This window comes from Adelges cooleyi, unplaced genomic scaffold (genome assembly GCF_023614345.1).
Source record: "Adelges cooleyi isolate 19-005CV unplaced genomic scaffold, UGA_ACOO_1.1 ACOO_flye_CR_arks_rails_tigmint_CR_PRNA_9, whole genome shotgun sequence".
Taxonomy (NCBI): Eukaryota; Metazoa; Arthropoda; class Insecta; order Hemiptera; family Adelgidae; genus Adelges; species Adelges cooleyi.
In genome coordinates, this window is record NW_026096579.1 from 4257169 (window position 1) to 4284707 (window position 27539).

Here is a 27539-nt window from a genome sequence, read left to right on the forward strand (position 1 = left end):
TTAACTATACAAGCAATGGTAATGTCATTTATAATCAATGGTAAATATTTGAGAAATTCAGCGTCAATAGGCCCTGTAGATATAATGGCGCTTTTATTATTATTATCTTTTTGTTCATGAAAAAAAACTAGGTTTTGCCCTCACGTTAGATGTTTGATTTTGTTGTACAAACCTAAACAAATGTAATGTAATAGGATATACTAATTACTCTAATAGATCTAGATTACAAAATTCATGACTAAAAAATCACAGGATATTCAGTCTTAGATCGTACATAATATTTGGATAGAATTTCAGTTATGTATCGGCAACCCCCGCCCCCCAAAATGGATTATTTTCGTTATTTAATTTTAAAACAAATTGTATCGTAAATTAAATAAGTAACTCGAATTATTCGCCGTTTTGAATAATTCTTTATTTGAATAAATAAACGTATTTTTTAATTGTATTATTTAATTCAACAATTTTTTTTAATTCGAATAATTGTACACCAATTTTTTAAGAATAATATAAGCTTTTTTTCTTGTTCTTAAACATGTTAAACTGTCTATTTTAGAAAAGCGTACATTGCGGAGTTGTGGGCGTCGCGAATTCTAAGATTTAAACGGGCATGAAGCCGAAAAAATGTTTACATTTATTATTGAACAGTTTTTGCAGGGGGGTGTAAATTTGGTAGTTACAGTCTTACGCCAAACATACGTCGACTCAGTGCCCAATGCCCATTGTACGATTCAAAATTAAGGTGCCCCTATACCCAATCCTGCTTGGCCTATGCGTTAATCTTTTTATATATAATTAAATAAATATAAATTATACATAAATAAATAAATATATATTACACATAAATAATAATATTATGTTTTATTTTTTCGAGTCTTAATATTATCAGTGATTTTAAAATTTTAAATAGATAGTAGTATAGACAAAATTAATAGTAGCTATCTTAACTGCTTCTCTAAGTTACGCTGGTTTTTAATTTTTGTACCTATTTAATCGAACCATACATTATTAATCAATGATCTATACATCTATCCGTACAAAATTATCCTATAGGTTCACAGACCGGCGTCGAGCTCAGAATTTGGCGGTTATGTTTACTATTGAAGTTGTAGCCAATAGTAATAAAAAGAAAATTAAGTAATTGGTCAAAATACAATTTAGTAAGTACATGAAATAGTTCGTAAAATTACGCGTTTACTATATTTTATTCATACAATACATAAATATTAAATACAATTATATAAATATAAATAAAGCTAATACCGATGTGTTTAGTTGTTTATCGTTCTGTACATCGGTAGGTATTTCGGTAGAGGTTGCATATCAAAGACATTGTAAGTACATTATTTATCATAAAATCAAATATGTTTCTAACTTCAGGATCATCAGTATTTATGATTTCTCGAGAAGAGTGATGGAAATTCTCACGAGGATCATCTTTCTCGAGTTACTAGAGAAGTATTTATTCTAAGTTTCTGTAATATTGAAAACTTGTTGTTGTCAGGAATAATAAATAGTTTAATAGTAAAATAAGAAAATGCCGTCGGGCCAACCTTTACCGCCCAAGGAAAATTCATTATTCAAAAGAATTTTAGTGAGTTGTTTTAATATTTTTAATTTTAAACCAATTCTTATAAAAAGTTTTTTTAAAGTGAATATTTTATAATCAAGCTTATAAATTACTTAATGTTTACTGCTAAAACCCTTCAATTTACAGTCATTAAATTATTAACTGAAAGAAACGTGTTGTTATAGAGATGTTATGAACAGAAACAGTACAAGAATGGATTGAAATTTGCAAAACAAATTCTTTCAAACCCTAAGTTTTCAGAACATGGAGGTAAAACATGACTAATTGTCTATTATTCAATAATTAAACTGGAATTGAAAAATTGTAATGCAATTGTTATAGAAACACTGGCTATGAAAGGACTTACTTTAAATTTCCTTGGTCGTAAAGAAGAAGCATATGAACACGTTCGGCGAGGTCTTCGAAATGACCTCACTTCACATGTTTGTTGGCATGTGTATGGTTTATTGCAAAGATCCGATAAAAAGTACTTAAAGTGATTCTTACTTCAATTTTACTAAAATAACATTGATATGTTTCCGTTATGCATTATTTAAATGACTAATATATTATTTTCCAAAAAAATATTTATTTTGTTTTCAGGTATGATGAGGCTATTAAATGTTATAGAAATGCTCTGAAATGGGAAAAAGACAATATACAAATTTTGAGAGATTTATCATTATTACAAATACAAATGAGAGATTTAGAAGGTTATCGGGTAACTAAACACGCTGTCTTATTTTATCTGATTATTACTTTGTTTATTTATATTTTAATTTTTACCTATGTTTTATTGTAATAATTATTATTGTATCAAGCATATTTTTTTTTTTTTTAAACTTGTTAAATGTAATTTACTTAATATTATGTATGTGTTAATTTAATTTATGTGTAACCAACTAAGTTGATAATGAATGAATGAATGATTGATTTTATTTTAGGACACAAGATATCAATTATTCATGTTGAGACCAACTCAAAGAGCATCTTGGATTGGTTATGCAATGGCCTATCATTTATTGAGTGATTTTGATATGGCTTTGAAAATTTTGGAAACATTTAGAAAAACTCAAATGGTTTCAGTAAGTCAATGTTTACATATTTTTTATATTAATTTATAACTTTTCCAACATTGTGAGCCCATTTGCCCATTACTTTTACATAAAAAAATAATAGGCGAATAGGCAAGTTAAATTAAAGTTCTAACTTCTCTATTTATTTAGTGTGAATAATACTTGATATTAGAAGAGTAATTTATCAATTAATACGTTTACTCTATATTTTTTTAGGCACCATTTGATTTTGAATATAGCGAGCTTCTCTTATATCAAAATATGGTCGTTCAAGAGTCTGGTGGCATATTGGATGCAATTAAACATTTAGACATGTATAAAGAAAATATTTTTGACAAATTAACCGTCTTGGAAATCTATGGTAGGATATAATAGATACTTTTATCACTAACGAGTTGATTACACTAGCCAAATATAATAGCTTCTTGCCCACAAATTCACTCGTTGCTACCATACTTGCTCAATGTAATAGACTGTTGCATCAACACACAGAAAGTTGATTACTCACGTGTATCCTAGAGAGTGAAGTTTACAACCAGGCTACTCTCGCCACTCATTAGATATTTTAATCGCTGTGTGTACTGTGTAATCGACATGGCTAGTAAAATTGCTGCATGTAGTATGTATGTAGTGATATAAAATTCCTACTCTGCCAAGCAGACGAGCGAGTTCACAAGTTTTAACTTCTGTAATGTAATAACTTTGCTCAGTAAGTTGCAATATGCTTACTCCCTTATGAGTTAACTTGCCTTTAAGTTGCAAGTTTATTTACTCGTCTAGTGTAATCTCTGCTTAACATATAACAATGTTTAAGTTAATGTTAAATACATCTATTATAGTTCATATTCAACCATGTATTAATACAATTTATTTTATTAAGGATCCTTATATTTACAAATAAAAGAATACCAACTAGCTACATTATGTTATGAAAAGTTACTCAGACGAAATCAAGAAAATACAATGTATTATTTGAAAATAAAAGAAGCGAAACAATTGAAGAATGATGAATGTGTTTATTCCATGCTTTGTGCTTATAGGAAGAAATTCCCTAAAGCATTAGCTCCTAAACGGTTATGTTTAACTTTTGCTTCAGGTAAATAACACTTTCTACATAATAATTGTATTTTATTTTAGTTTATTTAGAGTCTAGTAGAAACTAATAATTAAAAAAAAAAAGAGATGTTTGGATTATATTTTTCTGGTAGTATTATTTATTATTATATTTTTAGAATTCTTGTATTACTTATATATATATATATATATATAAGTTTTTATTTGGTTTGTTTCTAGGTGAATCATTCCGAAGTGAAGTAGATTTATACTTAAGAGCTGGTTTCCACAAAGGTGTTCCTCCTCTATTTGTAGACTTACGATCTTTGTATAAAGATAAACACAAAGTACAAATAATTGAAGAATTATTAGAATCATATGTAAATAATTTAACTAAATTCAGCTCATTTGATAGTGATGGTAATATTTATATTGTTTTCTATAAATGACATTGTTTTAAATATCTGTATCTATTGCCTAGACACATCTAGTAAAGAACCGGCTTCTGCATTATTATGGGTGTACCATTATCTAGCTCAACATTATGACTACCTTAATGATATGCAAAAGGCATTAACATACATTGATATGGCTATAGCACATACTCCGACTTTAATTGAACTTTTTGTCACTAAAGGAAGGATATTTAAGGTTGGTGTTTACTAAATTGACAAACTAACTTTTTTATTTATTTTGAAATGAAATTGTATTTTGCTAAACGTAATTTCCTTATCTTAAAACTAGCACGCCGGTGATGTTTACGAAGCATACAAATGGCTAGATGAAGCACAAGGATTAGATACTGCCGATAGATATATTAATTCAAAGTGTGCCAAATATATGCTTCGAGCAAATCTCATTAAAGAAGCAGAAGACACATGTTCTAAATTTACAAGGGTAATATATACTGTTAGAATCTTTGTTAAAAATTTAAAGTATTTGATTAATATTTATAATTTTAACATTAAAAATGTTTTTAAATTTTAGTGTATACTATTTATTGTTTAGAAATTACAAACATAGATTTTTAAACAATTCTTGTTGTTATTCTGTCTTATATATATATAGTATACACTAAAATTTAAAAACATTTTTAATGTTAAAATTATAAATATTAATCAAATACTTTAAATTTCATATATATATATAATATATATATAATATACCTAGTTGTATGTGCAAATCATTTCTAAAAAATAAAACATTAGCTATTATTTTTAGTCTTATATATATACAAGACTGGACTGACAAAAATAATGGCTAATGTTTTATTTTTTAGAAATTATTTGCACATACAACTAGGTATATTGAATAGTAAATAAGTTATAAAACAAATTATGTGTAACAAATAGAGATTAATGAAAATACATGGGAACGAAATGAAAATTATTTTGTTCTGTGTGCAAATTTAGTGATAATTGTTTGTTAATTTTTAATTATTTTAAAAGTCCATTATAGAAAGTATTTTAACACTAATTTGAGCTTTAAGTTAATTTGTATGTATTTTGTATTTTAGGAAGGAGTTTCACCTATGGAAAATCTAAATGAAATGCAATGTATGTGGTTCCAAACGGAATGTGCCTTATCTTATCAACAACTTGGAAAATGGGGTGAAAGTTTAAAGAAATGTCATGAAGTTGATAGGGTAAAAACACACTTTATTACTTTTAATTTATAATGAGTATGAAACCAATAATTAAGACCCAAAAACCTAATGTTTAATGTCATTTTAATATTGCATACAAGCAATATTATGCATAAAAACAGCAGCTGATTTTTTTTTTTTTTTATAGCATTTCACCGAAATTATTGACGATCAGTTCGATTTCCACACTTATTGTATGCGTAAAATGACATTAAGGTCTTATGTGAGTTTATTGAGACTTGAAGATGTTTTGAGATCACATCCATTTTATTTCCGAGTGGCACGATGCGCAATCCAAGTGTACCTGCATTTACATGACAAACCTCCGACTGATTCTTCGTCTAATAATGAGTTGGATACAGGTAAGATAATTTAATTAACACTAGGTACGGCCCAAAGGGTTAAAATTTACCCCAGTCATATTTAGTGGTGTGACTTGAACTGAAATTTACCTAAGTTGCACTTGATTTAAATTTAAATGTGACTGAAAACCGTGCACCTGATGGAAGGTTATATTATATATATATATATATATATATATATATCAGTTTTAAAAACCATAACTTGTTTTACATAGTTAATTTATTAACACATTAATAATTACAAATAATTATTTAATTTAAAATTCAAAAGTACATAGGTAATATTTATAATTTTTTTATTTGGCTCTAATTTTATTTTTTTTATAATTCAAATAAATAATAGGTATGACAAAAAAAATCTATCAATGCACAATATGACACATAAATTAAGGTACTAGATTTTATTACATTTTAAACTTATTTTCAATTCATATACTAACTATAAGATACTACAATAACTTACTTTCACTGGATATTTAATACAGTGTATAGTATATTTCTCATGAAATAATGTCATTAATCAAATGTATGAAATGGAAATAGATTTATAATATGTCAAATTAATTAACACTAATCATACCATACCTTATGTAAGCATATTGTATAAGGTATTAACACAGTCTTTTCTTTAACAGTATAAAAGTTTGATTGTATTAAGTTTATTTATAGGTTTACTGTAATCAAGCAAAATGTATTATGTAAATTCCAATTTACAAAAAAAAAAAAACATTTATTATATAAATTATTTCCTATTTCACGTTTCTTTTAAAATATTGATAATTTTTGGGACCTAAATTGTATTGTATCGGATGGCCAGTGTGAGTTGTCAAAAAGAAGAAATGACTACCACTGTTGCCCGGTAAGTTGTACGAAACAACGCGGTTGACCGGCCGTTGTGTCGACACTATATTAATATATTCAGCGTCGGGATCTTTTGCCGGCAGCGGTTGTTTGTAGTTAACTTGAGTGTCACCAATCAGAGATACTGGAGGGTGTACGTGTGCTGGAGGCCTTTGTGTAAAGTACTCGGCATCTCTGTTTTTTGTCGGTAGTGGTAGTTTGTAGTTGACTCGGACGTCATCAATCAGGGATGTCTGTGGAAATTTAACTCGTGGCCTGGATAATCCGTCGGCAGTATTCGGTCTATTTCTATGGGGCAACTGATAGTTGGCCAGCGCATCTTCCAAATACGAATTATGTCCCTGTAGGTATGGTCTTTCCGTTGTTGTGACTTCCACGGTAGGCCGCTGTTTCTGTAGTGGCCTTTCGTTGTAATTCAGCCCTTGCCCGTCATTGTAGGGAAGCACGTTTATGTACGGCCGTTGGGTGACTGCAGGTTCCGCGTTGTTGGTTTTGACATTCTGTGCGTAACTGGGCCGTTGGGCTATTGGATTCCGCGACGGTTGTCCATTGTAAATGGCTTGGTCAAACAGTACGGGATTTACAAGTGGTGGCCGTTGAGTGACTTGTTCCGCTACGTAAGGTCGAAGCGTGACTACCGCGAATTCCGCGTTGGGGTTGATCGTCGGTAACGGTCGCTTATAATTTACTTGGGTGTCGTCGGCCAAGGATATCGGCGGCGCTTTTTTGAGCGACGTCACGTATTCTGAGTCGGGATCTCTAGGGGGCACAGGCTGTCGGTAATTGACCCGGACATCATCGTAAAGAGGGGTCAGCTTGGTAACTTGTTCAGCGCGTAGAGGCTGTTGTTGGTAGTTGACCCGGACGTCGTCGAATAGAGACTGTTGCGAGAAAGGCCTGGTGGTCGGCTGTTGCAGTTTGATCTTGTCCGGCGAGCACGGACGCGGGTCTTGGGTTACAATTTCGGAGTCCGGATCTGTTGGCCGTGGTCGCTTGTAGTTGACCGCTACATCATCGATCAACGACACTACTTTGGGTTTGTTAGAATGATAGTTCTGCGCCGGTGGCGACAGTGTCGACGTGACCTGCACAGTTTTTTCCGTTTTCACTTTCTGACCGAATAGGGCGAAATATTTTTTCGTGTTTTCGTCCACTAGACTAGCGTCGTCTTGTGTGAAGAACGCGTGGTACGGGTTGTCCGTGCCGTAACTTGGCCGGTCCGTTTGGTACACTCCGTAGTCGTCCAAAACGTCTGAGTACTGTTCTTCTTGTTGATGTTGCTGTTGTAATGGTTGTCTTGACGGCTCGGGGTAAACTGATTTTGGCGTTTCCGCCGATGACCATTCCGGGCGACGGCCGCTTTGCTGGTGGCCGTATTCTACTTGCTGCGGCGGAACGCTAGCTGGCACTACAGCAATGGGCTGTGACTTCAAAGCGCCCCCGTAATCGGAGGCGACGTAGTTGTATTCGTAGTACGGTTTACCTGTTGTCGATTTATCGTTCACAATCCTCGGCGGATTTTTCTTTTGGCTCTTGACCGCCACTGTTCCCGGATCAACGTATTTGTTGTGTTTACCGGGTTTTTCCACGTCGTAACTATTATCGTATCCGCCGCTGCCGCTATCGTAATAGTAATAAGTGTCTGGACGGTCGGCTGTTGGGTTGGTCGGGAACAGCTGCTGACTGCCGTAATTGTAGCCCAAGGCGGTGGTGGACAACTTAGGGTTGTTGTTTTGTTGCGGGCCGTCGACGTAGTTATTAAACCCAGTTATCGGCACCCAGTTGTTGTGATCGGATAATATTTTCACATTATGATTAACTTTGGGCATTTTAAAATACGGTTTCTGGTTGAACCTGGGAATAGTTTTACTAGTGTCCAAGTTGATTTTCTTGGGTTTAGACTGCTTTTGGAGAGGCGCAAAGAAGTCGGGTGGGGGTGGCAAGACGATACCAGGCACGAGCGGACCGGGTGGTACTCGCGTTGAATTCTCTTGGGCGTACACGAAATCGTATTTAGGAGGATAATACAGTGATTGGTCGTCTTCGTCGAACGTGCCATTTGGCGGTGGCGAAGGTAGGAACGGCGGGAAATTTGGCGGGTACATTGGTGTCCACGTTGAGCCGTTGACCCGTACGAAGTCCACAGGCCCGCCATCCTCCAGCTGCACTGGAAATGGTGGTGGCACTTTAGGGTTATCTGGTATTTTCACTTGTCTGGGCGGCGCTATATAATTGTCAATGTACGGCCAGCTGACTGCAACGTCTTGATCCGTGAAGTTGCCGCCTTTAAGTACCAGCAAGTGGTTTTCGGCCAGCCATATCTCTTCCGGGTCCAGTCCTCCTAGATTATTCACATTGTCCTTGGGCACTTCGGGGTTGATGTTGTAACTAAGTACGCCCGGCCTGGACGGTACGCTGTTGAAGAGTTCTGTGTGTATCAGCCCGTACTTTCCTTCCAGGATCTGTTCCGACAGCGTTTTCTCATCGTCGTTGCTCGAACCGCCAGTGTCTTCCGCGGTCGCTTGTCCGTTGGCTGCCGCTGCCGCTGTTAAAGTCTCTCGCAACACTGGTTCCGCAATCACAGCACTCAGCAATGTTATTTTTAATATCACATATGGCAGTTGATACATCTGCAACGTAATAATAACTTATTAGTAAAGTGTAAATGACCATAAAAATCTTGTACAATAATAAAATATAAAAGGAAAATAAACAACGAGGAAGTAACTAAAACCCCATTAACATGAATTTTTGGCAATACAAATAGTAATAAGAATAATATGGTAATTATGTTATTTTTAGTAAAAATCGCGTGACAAAATGACAAGGATACGAAGAAAAAAAATGAAATAAAAGATGGTGTGGAAGTTAATAATGAGAGAAAATTTGTTAATATGGTTTGGGCGTGTCGGGAAATTAAATGATAATGGAAGGGTAAAAGATATAGCAGTTGAAAACTAAAAAGAATCGACGATGATATAATGACGTGTGGAGTAAATAAAGAGTTGAAGACGGTTAGAAAACATAATCAGGATGTCCGACGACCTTACTTGTTTTGGATGAGGAGAAGACGTTTCGTATGGTAGTTAATATAAATCCGCGACATACTGAAGTATCAGAATAATTAGGTTGCTATTTTGATTTTATATAATAATAATTATAATGTAAAATATGCAGTTCTAATTGCAGGAATCACGCGTTTATGAACCTATATTTAATTATTATATTTTGTTTGTCTATATTCGGTTATGTAACAAGTAGAGTGAAAAACTCGTCATCGTTATTACAATGCATATTTGATGTTACTTACAACATCATTGTGACTCGTTTTCCTCTTTCTTGTGCGTTATGTTATATTATTATTTGTTTTATGACAACACGCACACACATGCGAATTGCCATGTGTACGTCCGATACAAACCTGAGTTGTTTGCTTATAACCGAGATTTTATGCACTAAAAAATCCATAAAGATTCTTATGTCTGTACTCATCAGTATACGTATTATAATTATGTATACGACTATACAAGTAATATAATGTTATATGTTGTAATTCCCACTTGGGCATCGCCCGCATTAACACGGAATTAATCAGCACGAGTAAACCTTTTAGACACTTTTATAGACCATAACGAAAGCCAAATACAAGACCAGTCTTCTTTGTCGAGAAATAATTTTGTAACGTCACAAAATTAAGTGAAACCACCAGACGCCCCGAAAACGACTTGGGCTATTCGAAAAACATTATGAAAATTACAGCTTTCCAATGAAAATTGTATAATATAAGTATTCATTCGGTGTTAGTTTGTGGCCGTTAGGGCGTTTTTAATGTTTAATAATTATTATAAATGTAGGTATACTTCGTTGAAATTATTAATTACTAAACGACAGAAATGATTAATCACCCGATCAATGGTGATGACTGATCGAATCATTTCATTTATCATTAGTGACGATCTGTTAATTACTCTCGAACTTAACAATCTTCAGGGCATCGTCTTTAAACTGTTATAAAATCTTTGATCTCGATACACACCGCGTGTTGCCACAGCACCACGGGAACAACTTAAAACAAAAATGGAAAATTGTGGGAGTAAGTCTAGAATCTTAACACTAACTAGGGCCACGGGGGGCTCCCCTGCGGCGATCGCTCTAGGTGTTTGCCTATCAATGTTAAACAATTGTTCAGCATATTATTACAATATATTCAACAACATTATTCATACTATTTTGATATTATACAATTTATATTTTTCTCGAACAAATTGGTAGAGAATTGTTTTTATTTCAGTTGCAACGTCTTTTTATCTACTTATTACCGTAAACATATTTTGAACCATTAGCACCTTGATCTATCTAAGAAATTTTCACTTTTGATTTTTTTTTTTTCATTATTATTATTATTATTATGAAATTAAATGATAAGTCAAACATTAATTATAATTATAGTAATAACAATCATCAAAAAACAATTATAGCTAAACATACACAAGTAATAACATAATAACGTATTAAGTTGGATGTTGCTATTATTAACACTGAACACTCGACATTAAATATGAGAAATCTAATAATATAGAAGGCTAGTGACGGCCTACTAGACGGGTCCATAATATGTTGTTAAGAACATAATTAAAAAGAATACATTTTAAAGATTTTCAATCACTTCTTAAGTTTTTCAAACATTCTCACTTCTCAGTAGACATATATTGTGTTTGAATTTTTGTGTTCAACTTGTTGCGTATATAGGAACATTTGAGAATGCCAGTTTCGGAGACGGAGTGTTTAATCAATGGCCTCCTACCAGTTACCGTTCGTGCTTTACCGAATGAAATATATTTCAATATTGCTACCTAATTTTCAAAAACGTGGCTCGTGCCTATATTAATAGGCAATAGCCATCGTGTTCTTTTACTTAACGATTTTAATGATTTTCGCTTATTTCATAATATTATTGTAATAGGCCTTACACTGTATGGTAATAATATAGTATGTACTTTATTATTGTCTATTATTACTATAACTACGCCCATAAGCTACTTCAGGGGTACACGTCGGAATTTTGTAGACAAAAGAAGTTTATAACCGGTTAACCTTGCTCTGGTACAAGACACGATTCTAGTGCCGTTTGACCTACAGCAATGTCCATATTGTATGTGTAATATTTTGTCCAGACGAAACGCTATGGTTACTAATTTTCTCCCAAGATCAGAAAAGATATCCCTTTTTAAAACATATATATAGTTCTTGTGTCATTTTTATCTGTAACGTTGAAAATTGAAATGATAATTTATGTAGTATTGCGTGCGTCGTATAAGATTTTTTTTTTTGTAAAATCGTCGAAATTGCCCACGCAAGACGTGTTGTCCTAATATGATTGACCGGTTTTTTTATGTTGTTGACAATTTATATTTTACTCGCCTATAACGTTTATAAACTTGAGTTCGTATATTAAATATTATAACAATTAAAAATAATTAAGATTTTTTTTTTTTTATTATTCGCTAATTGGTTTTAATTGGCTTTAAAAACGGTTATTATTACAAACCGTAGTAAATGTACCCTCCCACCAAACAATGTTGTGTGCGACTGAAGTGTTAAAGTCATCGGTGCTTAACAGTCGTATAAGCATGTATGTAAGCACAACTGTTACAAATTGGGTTTGTTAACATAAAAAAAATGTTTTCATTCAGCAGTTGCAACTGGAATCGTTACATAACTTGAACCATATTATTATTATTATTATTATTGCACGTCACAACAATCATATCCAATTCACATGTACTCTTCGTGTGTCCAAATATAATCATTTATATTATCTTTTGTTGGACACCGGTTATTATTATTACTTTTGACATAACGGTATTAATTTAGAGTTTATTCAATTTTATTTTACATTCCAATTTCTTGTTGTTATTATTATTATTATTGCGCAACGGCATGGCGTGTCTCGATGAGCAAATGTGTTCGGATACGATAATTGTTGTATCGCGTTTGGATAAATTTGATTTTCTACGTTTTACTATAATTTTTGTCACCTTGTACGCCGCCTATGTAATTTACACGAAGGATGAAGAATACCTTGAACGCGTCGACTGTGTAAGGCGTTGATTGAACGTTAAGTTCTTGGGTCATTTTAGACATTTTTTTTTCAATATAGGTAATTGTTGTTAATGTGTAATACTATCTTAGGGCAAGGCAGACATCGTCGGGGCTATACGTATTCATTTTAAAAGAAGTCGCCGGACGCGTTTCAAAAGAATGAATGTCAAGCATGACATTGATTGTTCAGCATATTATATTATATTATTCTGGTAGTTTTTTAAGGCGGATCGCCAACGTTTACCGGTCGGCTTAATGTCTTCATATTTTTTTTTTTTACGTACGAAAATTTAAATTATCTATTATAAATAACAATATGATCTAACAGCATGCGACTTGATGTTCAATCATTGGCAAATGATGACGTCGTGAAAGCTAATGACATTATGATATTAAATAGAAAATATTAATGTAGTTACGAATACTTCCAGTAAATTGAATATGAAATTGTCTCCGTATAGTATTAACATTTTTTCCTTCAGAATACTTTTCACGTTAACCGAAAACTCGCAATACCCGAAACGAAAGGAGCAAGTGATAATATGACGTTTTGTTTATTATTATTTTTTTCTCGTGTTTGTTTCTTTTTGCTGTATTCACGTCTGTCGTCGCTCTTTTAACGTTATTTTATTGTTATTCTAGTTAAGTACATATTATTAGTTTATGTCCTTGTAGAATTTACACACCTCCTATAAAAACACCTCTGTTGGCTCGAGAACAAAATTGTTATCTACTTATGCAGTGGGCAATATCCTTTTCATGTAACTCCTCCACAACCGATTACCGTAAAAACTCTAAACAAACACTAATAATCTATCGAACGACGACCTACTCAAATTGTATTTACGTTTTGGAGTGTATTGTGTAAACAATATTAATGACCACGATAATAATTGTTTTAATGTGTTAGTGTCTAAATTAGGCGCTCTCCTAGGCCAAAAAAAATTACATGAGTTCTGAATCATTATAATATTAATTCTAGATTGTATTACTGGCAAGTAAAAATACAGATAAATACTGATAAGTGGCGAGCTTTGACAAAATTTACCCAGTCAAGAAATTTAAATTTAAATATGTCCTGAAAATTAAAAAAAGTTAATTTTTGCCTTTATAATTAAATATTGCTGTATGAAATAAAATTAACAAATTAAAATATTAAAATATTGGTTTTGTGTTCTATGAGTACAAACAAAGAGCCCAGTAAACTATAAAGATCAAACTAAACAAAATTATTTTTTACTCTAGAAAAGAATCATCAGTCATTATATTTACTCTTTAGATTTAATTATAGATTCTATTTATTTTTTTTCAAATACACGTGTTATATAAAAAAAAGTTATTTTTAACTAAGTTAAAATTTTATTAAGTTAAAAAAAATATTTATTTTTATAATGATATTATATATATTGAATTTACTCTAGTTATATTAATTGTAATTAAAAACATTTTGACTTTCTAACTTAAAATCGGTGTAATAACAAATATTTATAAGATATTTTTGATACGTAAAACGAAAAATTTAATTTAAAATCGTATTCAAATATTTTAAATTACAAACCTTTAAAATGTGTAGATGTATATTCCGAATAGTCAATAATTGAAGTGCCCATCACACAAAAATTATACACTATTTAACTTCAAATTTTAAACCGAACCGATTTTCGAATACATTCGTCATGCTACGTTTACTCGGTGTAGCACGACTTTACGACGTAAACTGAACACATGGAGTGCACGCAGAATACTAATACCATAATTCATTCATTCTGTTTTTGCTTTATTGGAAGGAGAAGTACCCCTTGGCCAAGGGAAAGTTATACGTTAGATTATTAACACTAACAATCCGAGTATCACTACTGCATATTACCTAGTACCTATTATCATAATTAATTTTTTTACTTTTTGTGAGAAACACTCGTCTGATTACAATTAAAGTACATATTTGTTTAAATTCTTCATCGTAAACTACATAAACAAAATTGTATTATTTTTTTGTTGTCGAACAACGTTTATTCAATTGATACGTTAGTTAGACTTATTACAATTTTTAATTATAAAATACATCATATGCAGTTTTTAATTTAAGATCAAATAAATAAATTTAATTAATACTTGCAAAATTTATTGTAGCTAAATAAATGATAGAACTTCGAGAAGTATATTAAAATTAAATTACAAACCCTGGATATTTTTTATCTATAAAAAGTTTATTTCACTTACAAAAACTTGGATATTATATATATAAACAAATATTGAGTTCTTCAAAATCGTCAATGTTAGCAATGGTTTTCTAAGTAAAATTAGATTATGAAAAGTCAACCATATACAATATAAAAGACGAAATTAAAAAAAAAAAAAAAACTATACTATTGATTGCAGGGTAAGATTTTTTTCTAACAAGTAGATATTTAAAAAAATCACGTGTGTTAAATGATAAAAAATTACCCAAATTTAATGTGATTTATGAATTTGATTATTAGTTATGTTTTTTTACTTCGATGTTTATTATTTAAATACTTTATATTAACACAATACTTCAAAAATATGCATTGGTTGTGTAATTAAATTGTGCGTGGATAATAATGTCTCGATACCGTCAAGTGTGTTTCTTACTAATTGTATATACACGTGTCATGCTTTGGGTATCACCGGTAAAAATGTCGGTATTGTATCGAAATATGTAGGTACAATATGTGTTATGAATCGTGCCGTTAAGTTGTATAGTTTGCATTATAATTCATTGTACCAATGAATATAACTATGATTGCAAGAGAGTTGTGCGATAATGAGATTTTGCATTAGTATAATATTATTACCCAGTATACAATATACATACAAGCTATGTATAACTTAATTTAGTCGAGGTGCACTTCCTCGAGTAGCAATTCATTCGATTCGTGACATGATCCTCCTCCTACTTACCGCTGTAATAACGATCCGAATCGTAAACTAGAATACGCTTTATAAAATATAATTTGCGCATTATAATCTTTTTTTGCGTTTTTTTTTTCAGTATTTCCAAATACTATACCCATTTCAATAATTTTAAAAAATCGTCTCTATTGTTTATTTCTATAGATTAATTGATTTAAAAACGAATAATAAAATAAAATAAAATCCTATTCATTTGAATGAATCAAAAAATAATATATAACAAATTTGATCCAATGGTGACTTATCTCTTGTATTATTATTTATTATAACTTCTATTGTATTTTATATTGCATAATATATGTGGTAAGCAATAAAAAAAAAGTTTATTACAGTTTTATTACTGTGTTTCTAGGTTTTCTAATACTCTCTTATTATAAGATGTTCTCAAAATATTCTATTTATTTTTATTGTTGTATTATTATATATTTTTTTCAAATCAATCAAAGGGCGTTTATTGTGCGCGTAAACTGAGAGACTTTCATGCGTTACACAATAATACTATAAGCCTAGGGCAAGCCCTACTCGAATAGAAATATAATGTACCTAGTGGCCAGCAGTATATCCGCACGTGATTGATATTATCAAGCTATTTTGCATATTATTGTCATTTTTGTAGTATACACCATGCGTTGTATTATAATAATTGTACACTCGTTAAGTTGTTTACTTGCATTCTGTATGGTTTTGATTTATATCGGTTATTTATAATTTTGATACAAACTACAGAAAATATTATGATACAATTAATGCACAATAACGTCGTTATTACCCGTGTACATATTGCAGCACCATAGGAATGCAGATTGTATAACGTTCTAGAATTATTATAAAGTAGATATAGTCATATTATTATTACGTATATCCAAATCATAACAGTCATCCGGGTAATTGCACGTTTTCGTTAAAATGTATTTTACTTTGATAATAAATGCGCATACTAATGAAATTATTGCCTTGGACGTTTCAAGTCTTTCTTTCTTTTCGTATTTGTTGCGTTTCCATATATTTTCTAGACAGCTATCCATAATCCTCTAACCACCAACGGTAACGTCATTATAGTAGAAACAAATTATTATATATCCCAATTTTAATATTCATTTCATCTTGTATTAATTGTAATGTCAACCATTGATCAGTTATTACATATTTTAACTCGCATAGACATTTTACCTGTGTAGTTTTACTTGATTTTTACGTTTTATGTAATTCGGCCAGTGGTCTCGTTTGGCGTTTTACCCAAAAGTGCCCGTACTTGGGAGTATGCGTAACGATTGTTTATTATCGTTGTGTGCATATTATACTATTTTAACGTATGCATGTTAAGTGCATTAACGTTTTGCACTTAGAATTAATTTTTTTTACATTACAACAGACGTATAACGGGCTAAAAAAACCGCAAAACAGGTGTGGTGAAAGTTTTACAAGAGGGCGCGGTAACTTTAAACTAGAGCAACTACCAGAATCGTGCAATGGGCCTCGAGCTATACACGCGACCTGCCTCCTTCCTTTTTTTATTTTATTTTATTATTATTCTTTTTTTTTAATCTGTACATACATATCGCGTTACAATGGTCAGCTCGATTTTCTATGTGTAATTGGCTATTTTCACGGTGTATTATAATGAATCGTCGTGTGCTACCATTATTCCGCGGCGACAGGCAGATATTATGGTCTCGAATTAGATATGCGACTCAACACAAGTATATGATATATAGGTGTAGTACCTAGCACGATACATACATACCATCAAGATGCGCGCAGGAAGAGTAGGTACCATCGGATCGTCCTATACTGGTCCCGGCTACGATCTATGTTGACCATGTAATGGTCTAATAGTATTTATTAAAAAAAAAATAAAATTCCTAGCTGGTAATTTGTGATGATAAATTTTGTTAGTCATGCGAGCTGTTCCTGTGTATATATATTATTATTACAATCGTAGTCGGGATTTTCCGTATAGACACCTTGTGCTAGGTGCTTGTGTCGTCTCGTATACGATTCAATTAAAAAAAGAAACTTGCATCGTTAATTTATGCATCAGATTCGTACGGTGTTGCGTATTATTATGATTGCCCGCCAATGGGACACTAGGAGACTTACTTAAACGGGAAATACACACATCCGCGTTTATATTTAGTATTTACTTAAAAATGACGCACGACTTTTTGGTAAAGATAACGCCATATTTTCGTATATGAATCACTAGTTTACCGTAGTTTTATCCGGAATCAGGATGTTTATGAAACGGACATTCTTCGAGGTCGTGGACCTTCTAGGCTCCTGCGTGATGTCACCATGATAACATACAGCTCGAGATCTGATTAGACACCTGCTAGGAAACGCCAACTGGCAACGAAAGGTATAATAATATAACAAGCCCATTATCTGATGGAGCGGGTATTGGGTATCATTAATTTAGCTAATCATGTAGATTACATTTTTTTTCGTCTATAGAAAATATTCTACAATAATTATATTCTTACAATAACTTTCAACTGAATGTGACAACAAAAAACGGTCAACCCGTATTCACTGCAGCATGCGTGTATTTGTTTATTTTTAATTTTACCGTAATTCATATGCCTATAGGTACCGCTAGAAACGTTTTTTTCGCAATAACGTATTGGTGTTAATTAGAATATAACGAAAATAATTATCGCGCACTAAAAACTCGTCACGATCCGTCATATTTCATTTCAATAATTGTGTCACGCCGGCCGTGTAATATCTCTCTTAAACTAGATACACATCATGTATAATATCAAACAGATATTTAAAAAAAAAACTCCCAGTCCAGTTTCACTGTGTGTGGAAAACAAATGATCGTTCACTACGCGAAATCCTGAGAAACAATCCCTCCATTGTGTGTGGGATAAGCTGTGTATTTAATTAATTTCCATATCATATATTTTAAGATTTCTATAACGGATTTGGTGATGCCTTTTTACTTTCTATAAAAAAAACCTTATGCATTCCAAAATTGATTGAACTTTTATTTTTCGTTAAAGTAATGAAATATTTTAAAAATTAAACAAAAAATATTATAAAATAATCATTACCATATGAATGACACACTTTATAATATAAAGTTTATACTATTATCGTATTTGCGTGCTTTAGCTGCACTAAAAATGTATAGAAAAAAATTGACTGCTGTGAAAAAGTCCGTTGTGAGTCCGGATGATAATTGCTACCAAAATACTAATAAGAAAAGTGTGTCGTATTCATTTGTATTTTATTATCCATTTATAATAGTACCTGGGTTTTTCTAGTTTATATTTTTCGTCCCCAAGCATCATCTCTATTTCCGTTTATCATTTTAATTTAGGTAGATTAATGTTAATTACAACAGCTTCTATTCCATTTTTCTCTAAAATGTATATATGAAAAGGACATCCACCTACGATTCGGTATGCTAACGAGTGCAAACTGCTAGTGCAAAGCAGCTTTCGACATATCAATTTAAAAACTAAGTTTATGTTAGCAATACAATAATAGGCTAAACAGGTGAAAGCTGATGCAAGACTATTAATTTTTATTAAATAATTGGATTATTTACTAATTTTTATATACTTAATAAATTAGGCAATTAATTTATATGGTACAAATTAAGAAATGTATATTATAGTTTATGTCAATTAAACCGATTTTTAACTAGTAGACCTGGTATATTTTAAGTATCATTATAATAATGTAATAATTATAATAAATAGGCTTATTAAGAAATTCGATTAAAACCGGGTTGACGACGTTTTCTCTAATTGCTATGTAAAATGTAAATATATTTTAAAAATTAGATCGGCCACTAGCTATAATAAAAAAAAGTGTTACCAAAAAACACTTTCAATGATATAGTCAATCTGCTGTTGCCCAATCGCATTAACGATCATTTTTTTTACATTCAAAGATTTAGTTAAAAATAAAATTATATAATAATGTTCTAATACTTATATTTGCTATGGAATCATCGACTTAGGGTGGGCTTCGAATACAAAAACTTAACTTACTAAAACAGAAGCATATTGAGGGGAAGGAGTCAACCATCTAACAATCCGACTTGTAATATTATTTATTGATCAAGTTAAACCCTAAAAAGTCAAGAAAAACAAAATCCTCGTAATTCAATTTTGTGGAGCCCCTGAAAAACGATTAACGAAACTCCTATTCTAACCTAACTGCTCTTACTCTTTAGTCTTAATTCAACACAGCAGACAGCTCAATACTGAAATAATTAAGTTCGCTCAAAAAGCTTTACGTGCATTTTATTTTGCATTGTATTTATTGAAATTTAGTATTTTTAAGCTTTAATCGATCAGTTGAATTGAAAATAATTATTTACGACTTTAAATGTAGTAGACCGTAAGAGCATGACTTAGCTGTTATCCTTTATTATCTGACTTACAAATTAGGATTCTACAGTAATCAGTATCATTGTTGTCTCCTTCGAAAAGGAGTTTTGCACTCGAATTTCAAGCATGTATACCTTCTTCTATTTATAGCTTGGCTTTCTGCGATCGCGTGCCGGCAGCAACCATGAACCCGCCATGTAACACATGTCCACATTACATTTAAATATATATATATATATATATATATATATTATTGTATAAATTATAATCGACAACAGAAGCTCCTTCTCTACCACCATTTAGCGGTCGTGTGGGTGCTCGTCGGCGGTCGTTGTTCGTGATTTAATTATATTATTATAAACGTATTAGCGTGTGTGTATGTGTACGGATCCAAAAACAAAAAGTCACGAAAAAATCATTAGGTTACGGTCAAGGGGGCCATCATTGTGGCAGCAGTGGTAATGATGAGGAGACCGGTTTTACCCAGTCGCGCATCCCGGACGAACGACCACTATAATAATAATATAATATGTAGATAGGTATACAATAATATACATGTACACTGTACAGTGCATACTTAAACACATCATCATAATATCTCATCGGCGTGTGGCGCTATCGGTTTCTGCATGGTCGTGATTCATCGGGTCTTTAAAAAATATCTGCCGCTGTCTGCACGTCACGACCGCCGGAGAATGTCCATTAATCCATTAAACAACACACATCAGACCCACCCATGTGTCTATATAGTATCCGAAAGCCGCCCGGTACGTTTTTTCTTTCTTTCTGTTACAGTTATTTGGGAAACGATTGTTGTGCAAAGAAACGTCGTTTAGCGCAACGTTTAACGGCGGCGGCCAAGACCCAGTTCTCATAATAACACGAGGTGTTATTTCTAGATATAGTTACTAGTTAGCAATTGTTTTTTTTTTTTTTTTATTCGAGTTTCACTCTTTTTTTTTTTGGCCATTTTCCGTTTTTAATAATGACAATACGGTATTCGTAATAATAATAAAAAACGCCACTGCTATCATCATTTCTAGAACAATACATAATATATTATAGCCAAACAAAATAATACACGGCTAAGTATAGTAAAACAATAGGCGCACTTTTCGAAAATCGCTGTTCGTTCGTTCATTTATGTTTTTAAAATCGAATTCGGACGAATGACCTGCAATTGTTGTCAACGGGTTTTCTAGTGTATTGCTAACCTTATACACCTTCATGCCCTAAAAAGAGGTCAAACACAAAGTATAGTGTACGTTCGAGGCTAAACGATACACATTATTTCTTTTTTAATGATTCTCATTTCCCACCAGCAGCTGCAATAATTGTTATTATTTTGAAAAATCTCAGTAACCGTGAGAGAGATTATACGCTCAGAAATTAGATTAATCGCCGTCTATTATAAACTGCCTAAAACGATGAAATTACTTTACTGAATTTATTAATGTAATCATAATTGTATGCATATGTTTACTAATATGTATGTAATTATACTATTTAACTTACTGTGTCAGTCAGTAGTGGGTTTATTGTTTAATAATTATCTATTGTTGTTTGCAGTAAGTGTGTAAACGAAAATCTATGTAGCCAACTAAACTTATTAAAGTATTTTTCAGGTACAATTATTACTGATCTTTAAACTGGCTACATGAAGAAATCGCCCCAGCGGTTAAAAAAATATCGTGGGTCCTGGTTCAAAAATAAATAAAAACACCATTATAAAAACAATACCTTCTTAGCTTCGCATCAATGCTTAAATAACTATAGTTAATAACTTGAAACATTGACAACAATAATTCATTTTACCATTATTCAGAACACATTTTACCAAATTCTGTGAAATTAAAAAAAATAATTATCAAAACATTATAGATGACCTTTAATGTAACGATCACCGCAGCACCCTTGAGGTTTTTAAAACGTACAACTAATAAATGCGCTTGGTTAATTCCGATATTGTAATGGTTTTATAATTATTTGTTTTTAAGTACCTATTGCTATTGAGTAATTTATTTTGTTATTTTGTTCGATCTTTATTAGTAGTTTTGCTCTAGGCCGCAATACAAATAGATATCAAATTCATCTATAGGCTAACGATCAAATTACAAATATACATTAGACATGAGTCGTAGGATATGTACAAATAACGAAAATTACTTAAACTAAACCTGAGCTGTTTTATAAGTTGAAGTAGTAATTAATTAACTCAGGGTATGTTTCAATAATGATATTATTATTCATAACTAAATTAATATTACGTAGCCGTCAAATCCGTTACGGTTCCTGTCACTTATAAGCTATACGGTGTCGGTCATGTCGGTGAAATTATAGAAGTATACACGGTCATTTGTAAGCAACAGGGACAAGTCGTATGTGCCATAACAATGTATACATAACCATTCTCCATATAATGTACTTTACTTTAGTGTAGTATATTTTTAATTTAGCGTGTAAAAAAAAAAATTGATAATATTAACTGAAAAAACGGATAAGCTCGTTGGAATTCTACTCGTTAACTCATTGCTGTTCCAATTCTTTATTAACGTAAGCTGTTGTTAATAAATTGCATGACCCATAAAAACGAATGTATTTTTTATTGGAATTTCCTAGCTTTAAAATCGACCGATTTCCCAATCTCTGTTGGACCACAATAACTTATAATGACATTTATCATTTCTCGAGTAATGCCTTCATTTGCAATGAATAAACCGAACAGTAGGTGTTTTTCGAACTTATGTTGAGTTCTGATAATGCAAGGTGGTCAACGATGTTGAATGAAAACGTTATGCAACTATATAAATAGGTTCCTAATGCAGTGGCATGTGTGCACGAGTATTATTCGCAGTGTTTTGACTTGCAAGTCGTCAAGACTGTCCCTACTAGTCCGGACACAACAATATTGTATGTGCTCATTGTAACGTTTTTAATTGTTATGCGTATGATAACAATTCAAAATCACCCGTGCTGCTCTCTTAACCGCGACTAATTATTATAGTATAAATCAGATTTCTTTTGGGTTAGATAATAATAACAGAGTCGTAAGACTAAGTACTGGCGATAAAACAAAATATATTTATCCGAAATTCCTATAGAGAATCGATTATTAAAATCCTAATAGCGCGCGCCGGCCGGCTGGGGCCAAAATGTAGATCACATTTTCCAATCTACACTTCCATTAACTCCGAACCCGATTATGCAACGACAATATAATGATATTTCTGTGTGTGTGTGTGTGTGTGTGTGTGTCTGTGTCTGTGTGTGTCTGCTGCTCATGTAATACGAAGCAAGGTCTCTCTCCTGCGGTTCAGTTTCAACATTCTCGGACTAGTCTTTTTCCTGTTACACTTGTACATTGATATATCAATCAAGTCCCGGGGTGGTGTGTACTTTTATTCGAGTCATACTCGACCACATAATAATAATAATATATTCCTTTATTTACACACTGCGTTGTGGTCTCCGGCTCCCATTTCTTATGGTCAACCTATAAGGGTCAGCTGAACAAGCCAATAACGATAATAATAATTTGTCTTTATAAAAAAAACAAAAGTTAAAAAAATCATTGTCTTCCGTTCGACCGCGGCAAATCCGAACGGTTTCGTAGACACACGTAGACGTGGATGTGGTGAACATAGAAATGAAAAACAAAACGGTAAAGATGTCATACTATTATCATACACACAAACGTGTGTGTGTGCATGTTACGACATCGTTTTGACATTTCGACAATAGTAACAATTTTGATTAGACGTTTGACTGCCTATTGTTTTGGTTCACCTATTACATTCCGCCGTCGACCTTAGACCGCCGAGCGACGTGTATTTGTTTTCTTATTGTACGACCTACCGCCTGAGGGTGTGGTCCGGAGGGATAACCAAACCTCTTTAAAATTTAAGAATTTTTAAAAATCGGTTGGGTAACTAGGGCGGAGTGAAGGTTTTAACCTTCAGGATTCCTTTACGATTATAAACCCTCACGAAATGATCTTTCTATTAAAATCACATCGTCGATGGCATAGTGAACGGGTGGGATGTCTATTTTTTAAGAATTTTAAGCTTTTGTAGACATACAAAATCTAGATGATACTACTTTAAAGTCTTCAAAATTCCAATACAATTAAAAAAAAGTCTTAGTAAAATAAGAAAAACAGTCCAAAAAAAATAATTTTAGAAACACTGAAATCTATGAAATTTGAAACGTTTGTGTTTTCCATCGTTATACATCATATGAGCAATACCGCTCTGACTTTTCCTTCTCCCTTTTGAAATTAAATCTATATTGCTGCTGAAAACTATTGTTCGGCCGTTTGTTGTGGGCGTCTTGAGTTCTGAATCCATATCAATGACGGTAATCGGTTTTGTTTTCTAGGAAATCTGGCTCCCGGACAGTTAAAAAAAATGCTGAACAAACAACGAAAAGCGCAGAGAAAAGCCCAAGAGGAGAAAGCACAAGCTCTGGCCGCCCAAGAGAAACGGGACGCACATAAAAACCGTCAACAAGTGTCGAATGCAGGCGACGAGGCCGACACGATGCCGTTGGACGAACTGCTTCCCGAAAAATTAGAAAGAGTAATTTTGTTTTAAGTCAAAACATAACGGGCATATTGTGTTTGTAAGTACGCCATTAAATGTTTTTGTCGTTTGGCTTTTACAGGTCGAAGATCCTCTGGAGCAAGCCATCAAGTTTTTGAAACCTCTGCAAGAACTGGCTTCCAACAACATGGAAACCCATTTAATGGCGTTCGAAATATACTACAGAAAAGGTTTGCCTATATAAAAATAGAAAGCGATTACGTGTTGCATACTAGAGCGTTGCCGACGTTTTTGATTTACTTCTTTTGCAGACAAACTCTTGTTGATGCTGCAGAGCATTATACGAAGTCATCGCATCAATCCGGACCATCCGATGTTCCACAGTTGTCTGATTAGATTTATGGAAAAACTGTCCAAATTGGACAACATTCAAGACGAAATACAAATGGTGTTCGACAAACAGTTGGAGCCAATACTAGGCGGTAGATCGGCCGCAGAAATTAACACGCAGTTCCTCGCCAAACACCACAAGTCATTGCCAGCATTAGTTCAAGGTAAGTGTCGTTAATGATTGTTCTTGACAAGAACAAACAATTCTCCAAATCGTCGGGGTAATTTATTTGTTTTGTAAATAATATAGGTCTAAAAATGAAATATAAACTGGACAACAGTTCTCAGCAAGAAGTTCTTGCGCAAATTACGAAGTTAGATGATTCTCTGGAAGATGTCGATATTCAAGTAATTAATTATTATTATTGTACATCTTATCTTATTACCGTGAGTCATGTAACGTGTGTTTCAGACGTGCGGAGATATATTAAATTCACTAAGTAACGGCGAATTTGGTGAAGTGGGAAGCATAACTGAAGAGTATCGTAAAGCATGCTACAAACGATTCCCTTTGGCCACTGCTTTTCATACTGATCAAGATCGTTCCCCCATGGCATTTTGGTCCAATTCGTACAAAACCCTGAACGAGACGCAGGAAAATTGTGTTAGCAATTAAACGAGGTCATGGATGTTAGATCAAAAATGTATTTTTAATTTTGTTGAAAAATCTTTTCTTATTATTTATAATAATAGGTCTTTATTTGTTGTTAATATAGGCTTATTATTTTTCTATAGGAAAAACAACATTTGTTTTCGCCTTGATTATCCTGTAAATAATTTTTAAATAATTATTTTCTCGTATCTAACACTTCAAATATCGACATGCAGTTGTTTGACTGAATATATATATACATATATTTAATTACTTTTATTATTACTTTGAAAAAATGCATGAAAAAAAACTATTTATTTAAATATTTCAAACCCAAAAATGTTTTCTGTGATAAAATACGAAACTTGAGCTAATTATTAGTACTATTGCACAACCAAAAATACAGGTTTATCAAGTGTATCCTACATAATATAATACCGTTACAAGTTTAAAGGTAATTTACACGTTTTATGTTTAAATTAACTGTATGAATCAATTGCTTTGTAAATAAAAAAAGAACAATCTTTAATTTGTTAAAACAAAATAATGGATAATACAACTTTTCAAATTACTTATAAAATTCCTCTTTTGTTAGCTGTTTAATGTTCATTTCTAACTATAAAATGCAAAACAAAATTTTTTATCAGTTTAAACAAAAATAAACACAATTAATTCGTCTTTCATACTCTAGTTATATATTATTTTTTACTGAAAACCGTTACTTGTTTTGCTATATGTAAAACTTTTACAATCATATGCTTGCTGTTATTTCATTTTGGTAAGTACATAGTATGAGTAATAATCGATACACACCCTATTTTCAAATATCATTAAAAAGTGCTCTATTTTTACAACTTTATAGGTTTTATTATTTCACTTGACAGTGAATATACATATTTATTGGGAGAAATTCTTGGTATAGTTGTAGTTGGCCATTAACGGCTTTAACTGCATTAACGGACGGGAGTTTATTATAAAATGTGAATGATTAAAAGATAAAGGATTAATGATAATACCTAGAGAGCCTATATAGGCTCTCTAATAATACCTATGTCGGGTATTATTTAGTATAATTTTTTACTAACTACTCGGCGAATAAACGAAATACGGTTTTACCATGTTATCTACTAACCTAGTAATTTCACATAATAAAAGTAATGCAATGCTATTAATTGATACTCAGAAATACCGAGTACCTAGGTCCTAGGTATTTGCCGATAATAAGAGCCCTGGGTACTAAAATAATACTTTGCTTTAGAAAATATTAAGTAGGTTATAATTTTAGCCTTCATTGTGTTTAATTATTTTATTATTATGATATAAATTAAAATGATAGTTATTACTGTTTTAACTAAATTGATCGCGTCGCTGATCAACCATAACCGTTTGTGTATTTTATATATCAATTATTATTCATCGATGGGTCCGAAGAAAAAAATGTCTGGAGTTTCTACTATTAAGCGACCTCTACTTCAGCGTTATTTTACAATATATAGCATTAATACAATGTGTAGTGAACCGCCGACAGTATAATGTAACTCGTGCGAGCTCTGTTCAAAAATAATTCAGTTAAACAATGGTCTAACTTTACTCTTGGCGTAGACACTACTGATATAAGTGATAAAATATAAATTTCCTCAGCAAACATGCTCGTACTACTAGGTAATCCTATTAAAATATTCCAAAGAATATTAATATAAAAATCGCGACTGAATTCGTTATAAATTGTAATTTATACAAAACGCCAAGTTACAAGTACTAACCTATAAATTTCGATAATTTCTTATACGTGTCACGTTGTATTGTGGGTCGATCAACTAATTTCTTAAGAGTTATGTTATTGTACAGATAATCAGTCGCCAGAAAATACACTAATAATTATTCTAGTATTTAAGTGTCGGGTTGAATAATCGAATTATGTGCGGGGGCTTGTCGATTTAATCGCTTCCGATGTGTTTCATTATGTTAAACAAAAAACTGGTTTTGCTGATGAGGTAGAAAACGTTTCGTGTGGTACATTCCGGAAATCCAAACACCACAAGTTAACGTGTTTTTGCGCATTTT

General features: G+C 32.2%; 2 protein-coding genes across 2 annotated transcripts; one reads left to right on the forward strand and one right to left on the reverse strand.

Annotated features, from left to right (window-relative positions):
* Window positions 1-1385: 1385 nt before the first annotated feature.
* Window positions 1386-25912, forward strand: LOC126846094 (N-alpha-acetyltransferase 16, NatA auxiliary subunit). Its single transcript, XM_050585215.1, has 17 exons — window positions 1386-1594; window positions 1756-1840; window positions 1913-2057; window positions 2174-2291; window positions 2515-2655; window positions 2863-3007; window positions 3527-3742; window positions 3940-4119; window positions 4181-4350; window positions 4444-4596; window positions 5216-5344; window positions 5493-5706; window positions 24330-24529; window positions 24615-24723; window positions 24805-25047; window positions 25134-25231; window positions 25296-25912. The coding sequence occupies exons 1-17, from the start codon at window positions 1538-1540 to the stop codon at window positions 25497-25499; spliced, it is 2607 nt and encodes an 868-aa protein (XP_050441172.1). The 5' UTR covers window positions 1386-1537; the 3' UTR covers window positions 25500-25912.
* LOC126846093 (uncharacterized) lies at window positions 6183-14399 on the reverse strand. The gene is made up of 2 exons (XM_050585214.1): window positions 14228-14399; window positions 6183-9197 (listed from the first exon to the last, which is right to left on the reverse strand). Exon 2 carries the CDS (start codon window positions 9195-9197, stop codon window positions 6456-6458), a length of 2742 nt encoding a protein of 913 aa, XP_050441171.1. The 5' UTR covers window positions 14228-14399; the 3' UTR covers window positions 6183-6455.
* Window positions 25913-27539: the final 1627 nt, after the last annotated feature.

Bases quoted from the DNA above. Each gene is read 5' to 3' on its own strand.
- LOC126846094 (XM_050585215.1), top strand. From the start codon at position 1,538: ATGCCGTCGGGCCAACCTTTACCGCCCAAGGAAAATTCATTATTCAAA. The intron at 2,292-2,514 runs GTAACTAAACAC...ATTTTATTTTAG, and splicing joins GAGATTTAGAAGGTTATCGG to GACACAAGATATCAATTATT. The intron at 4,120-4,180 runs GTAATATTTATA...TCTATTGCCTAG, and splicing joins CAGCTCATTTGATAGTGATG to ACACATCTAGTAAAGAACCG.
- LOC126846093 (XM_050585214.1), bottom strand. From the start codon at position 9,197: ATGTATCAACTGCCATATGTGATATTAAAAATAACATTGCTGAGTGCT.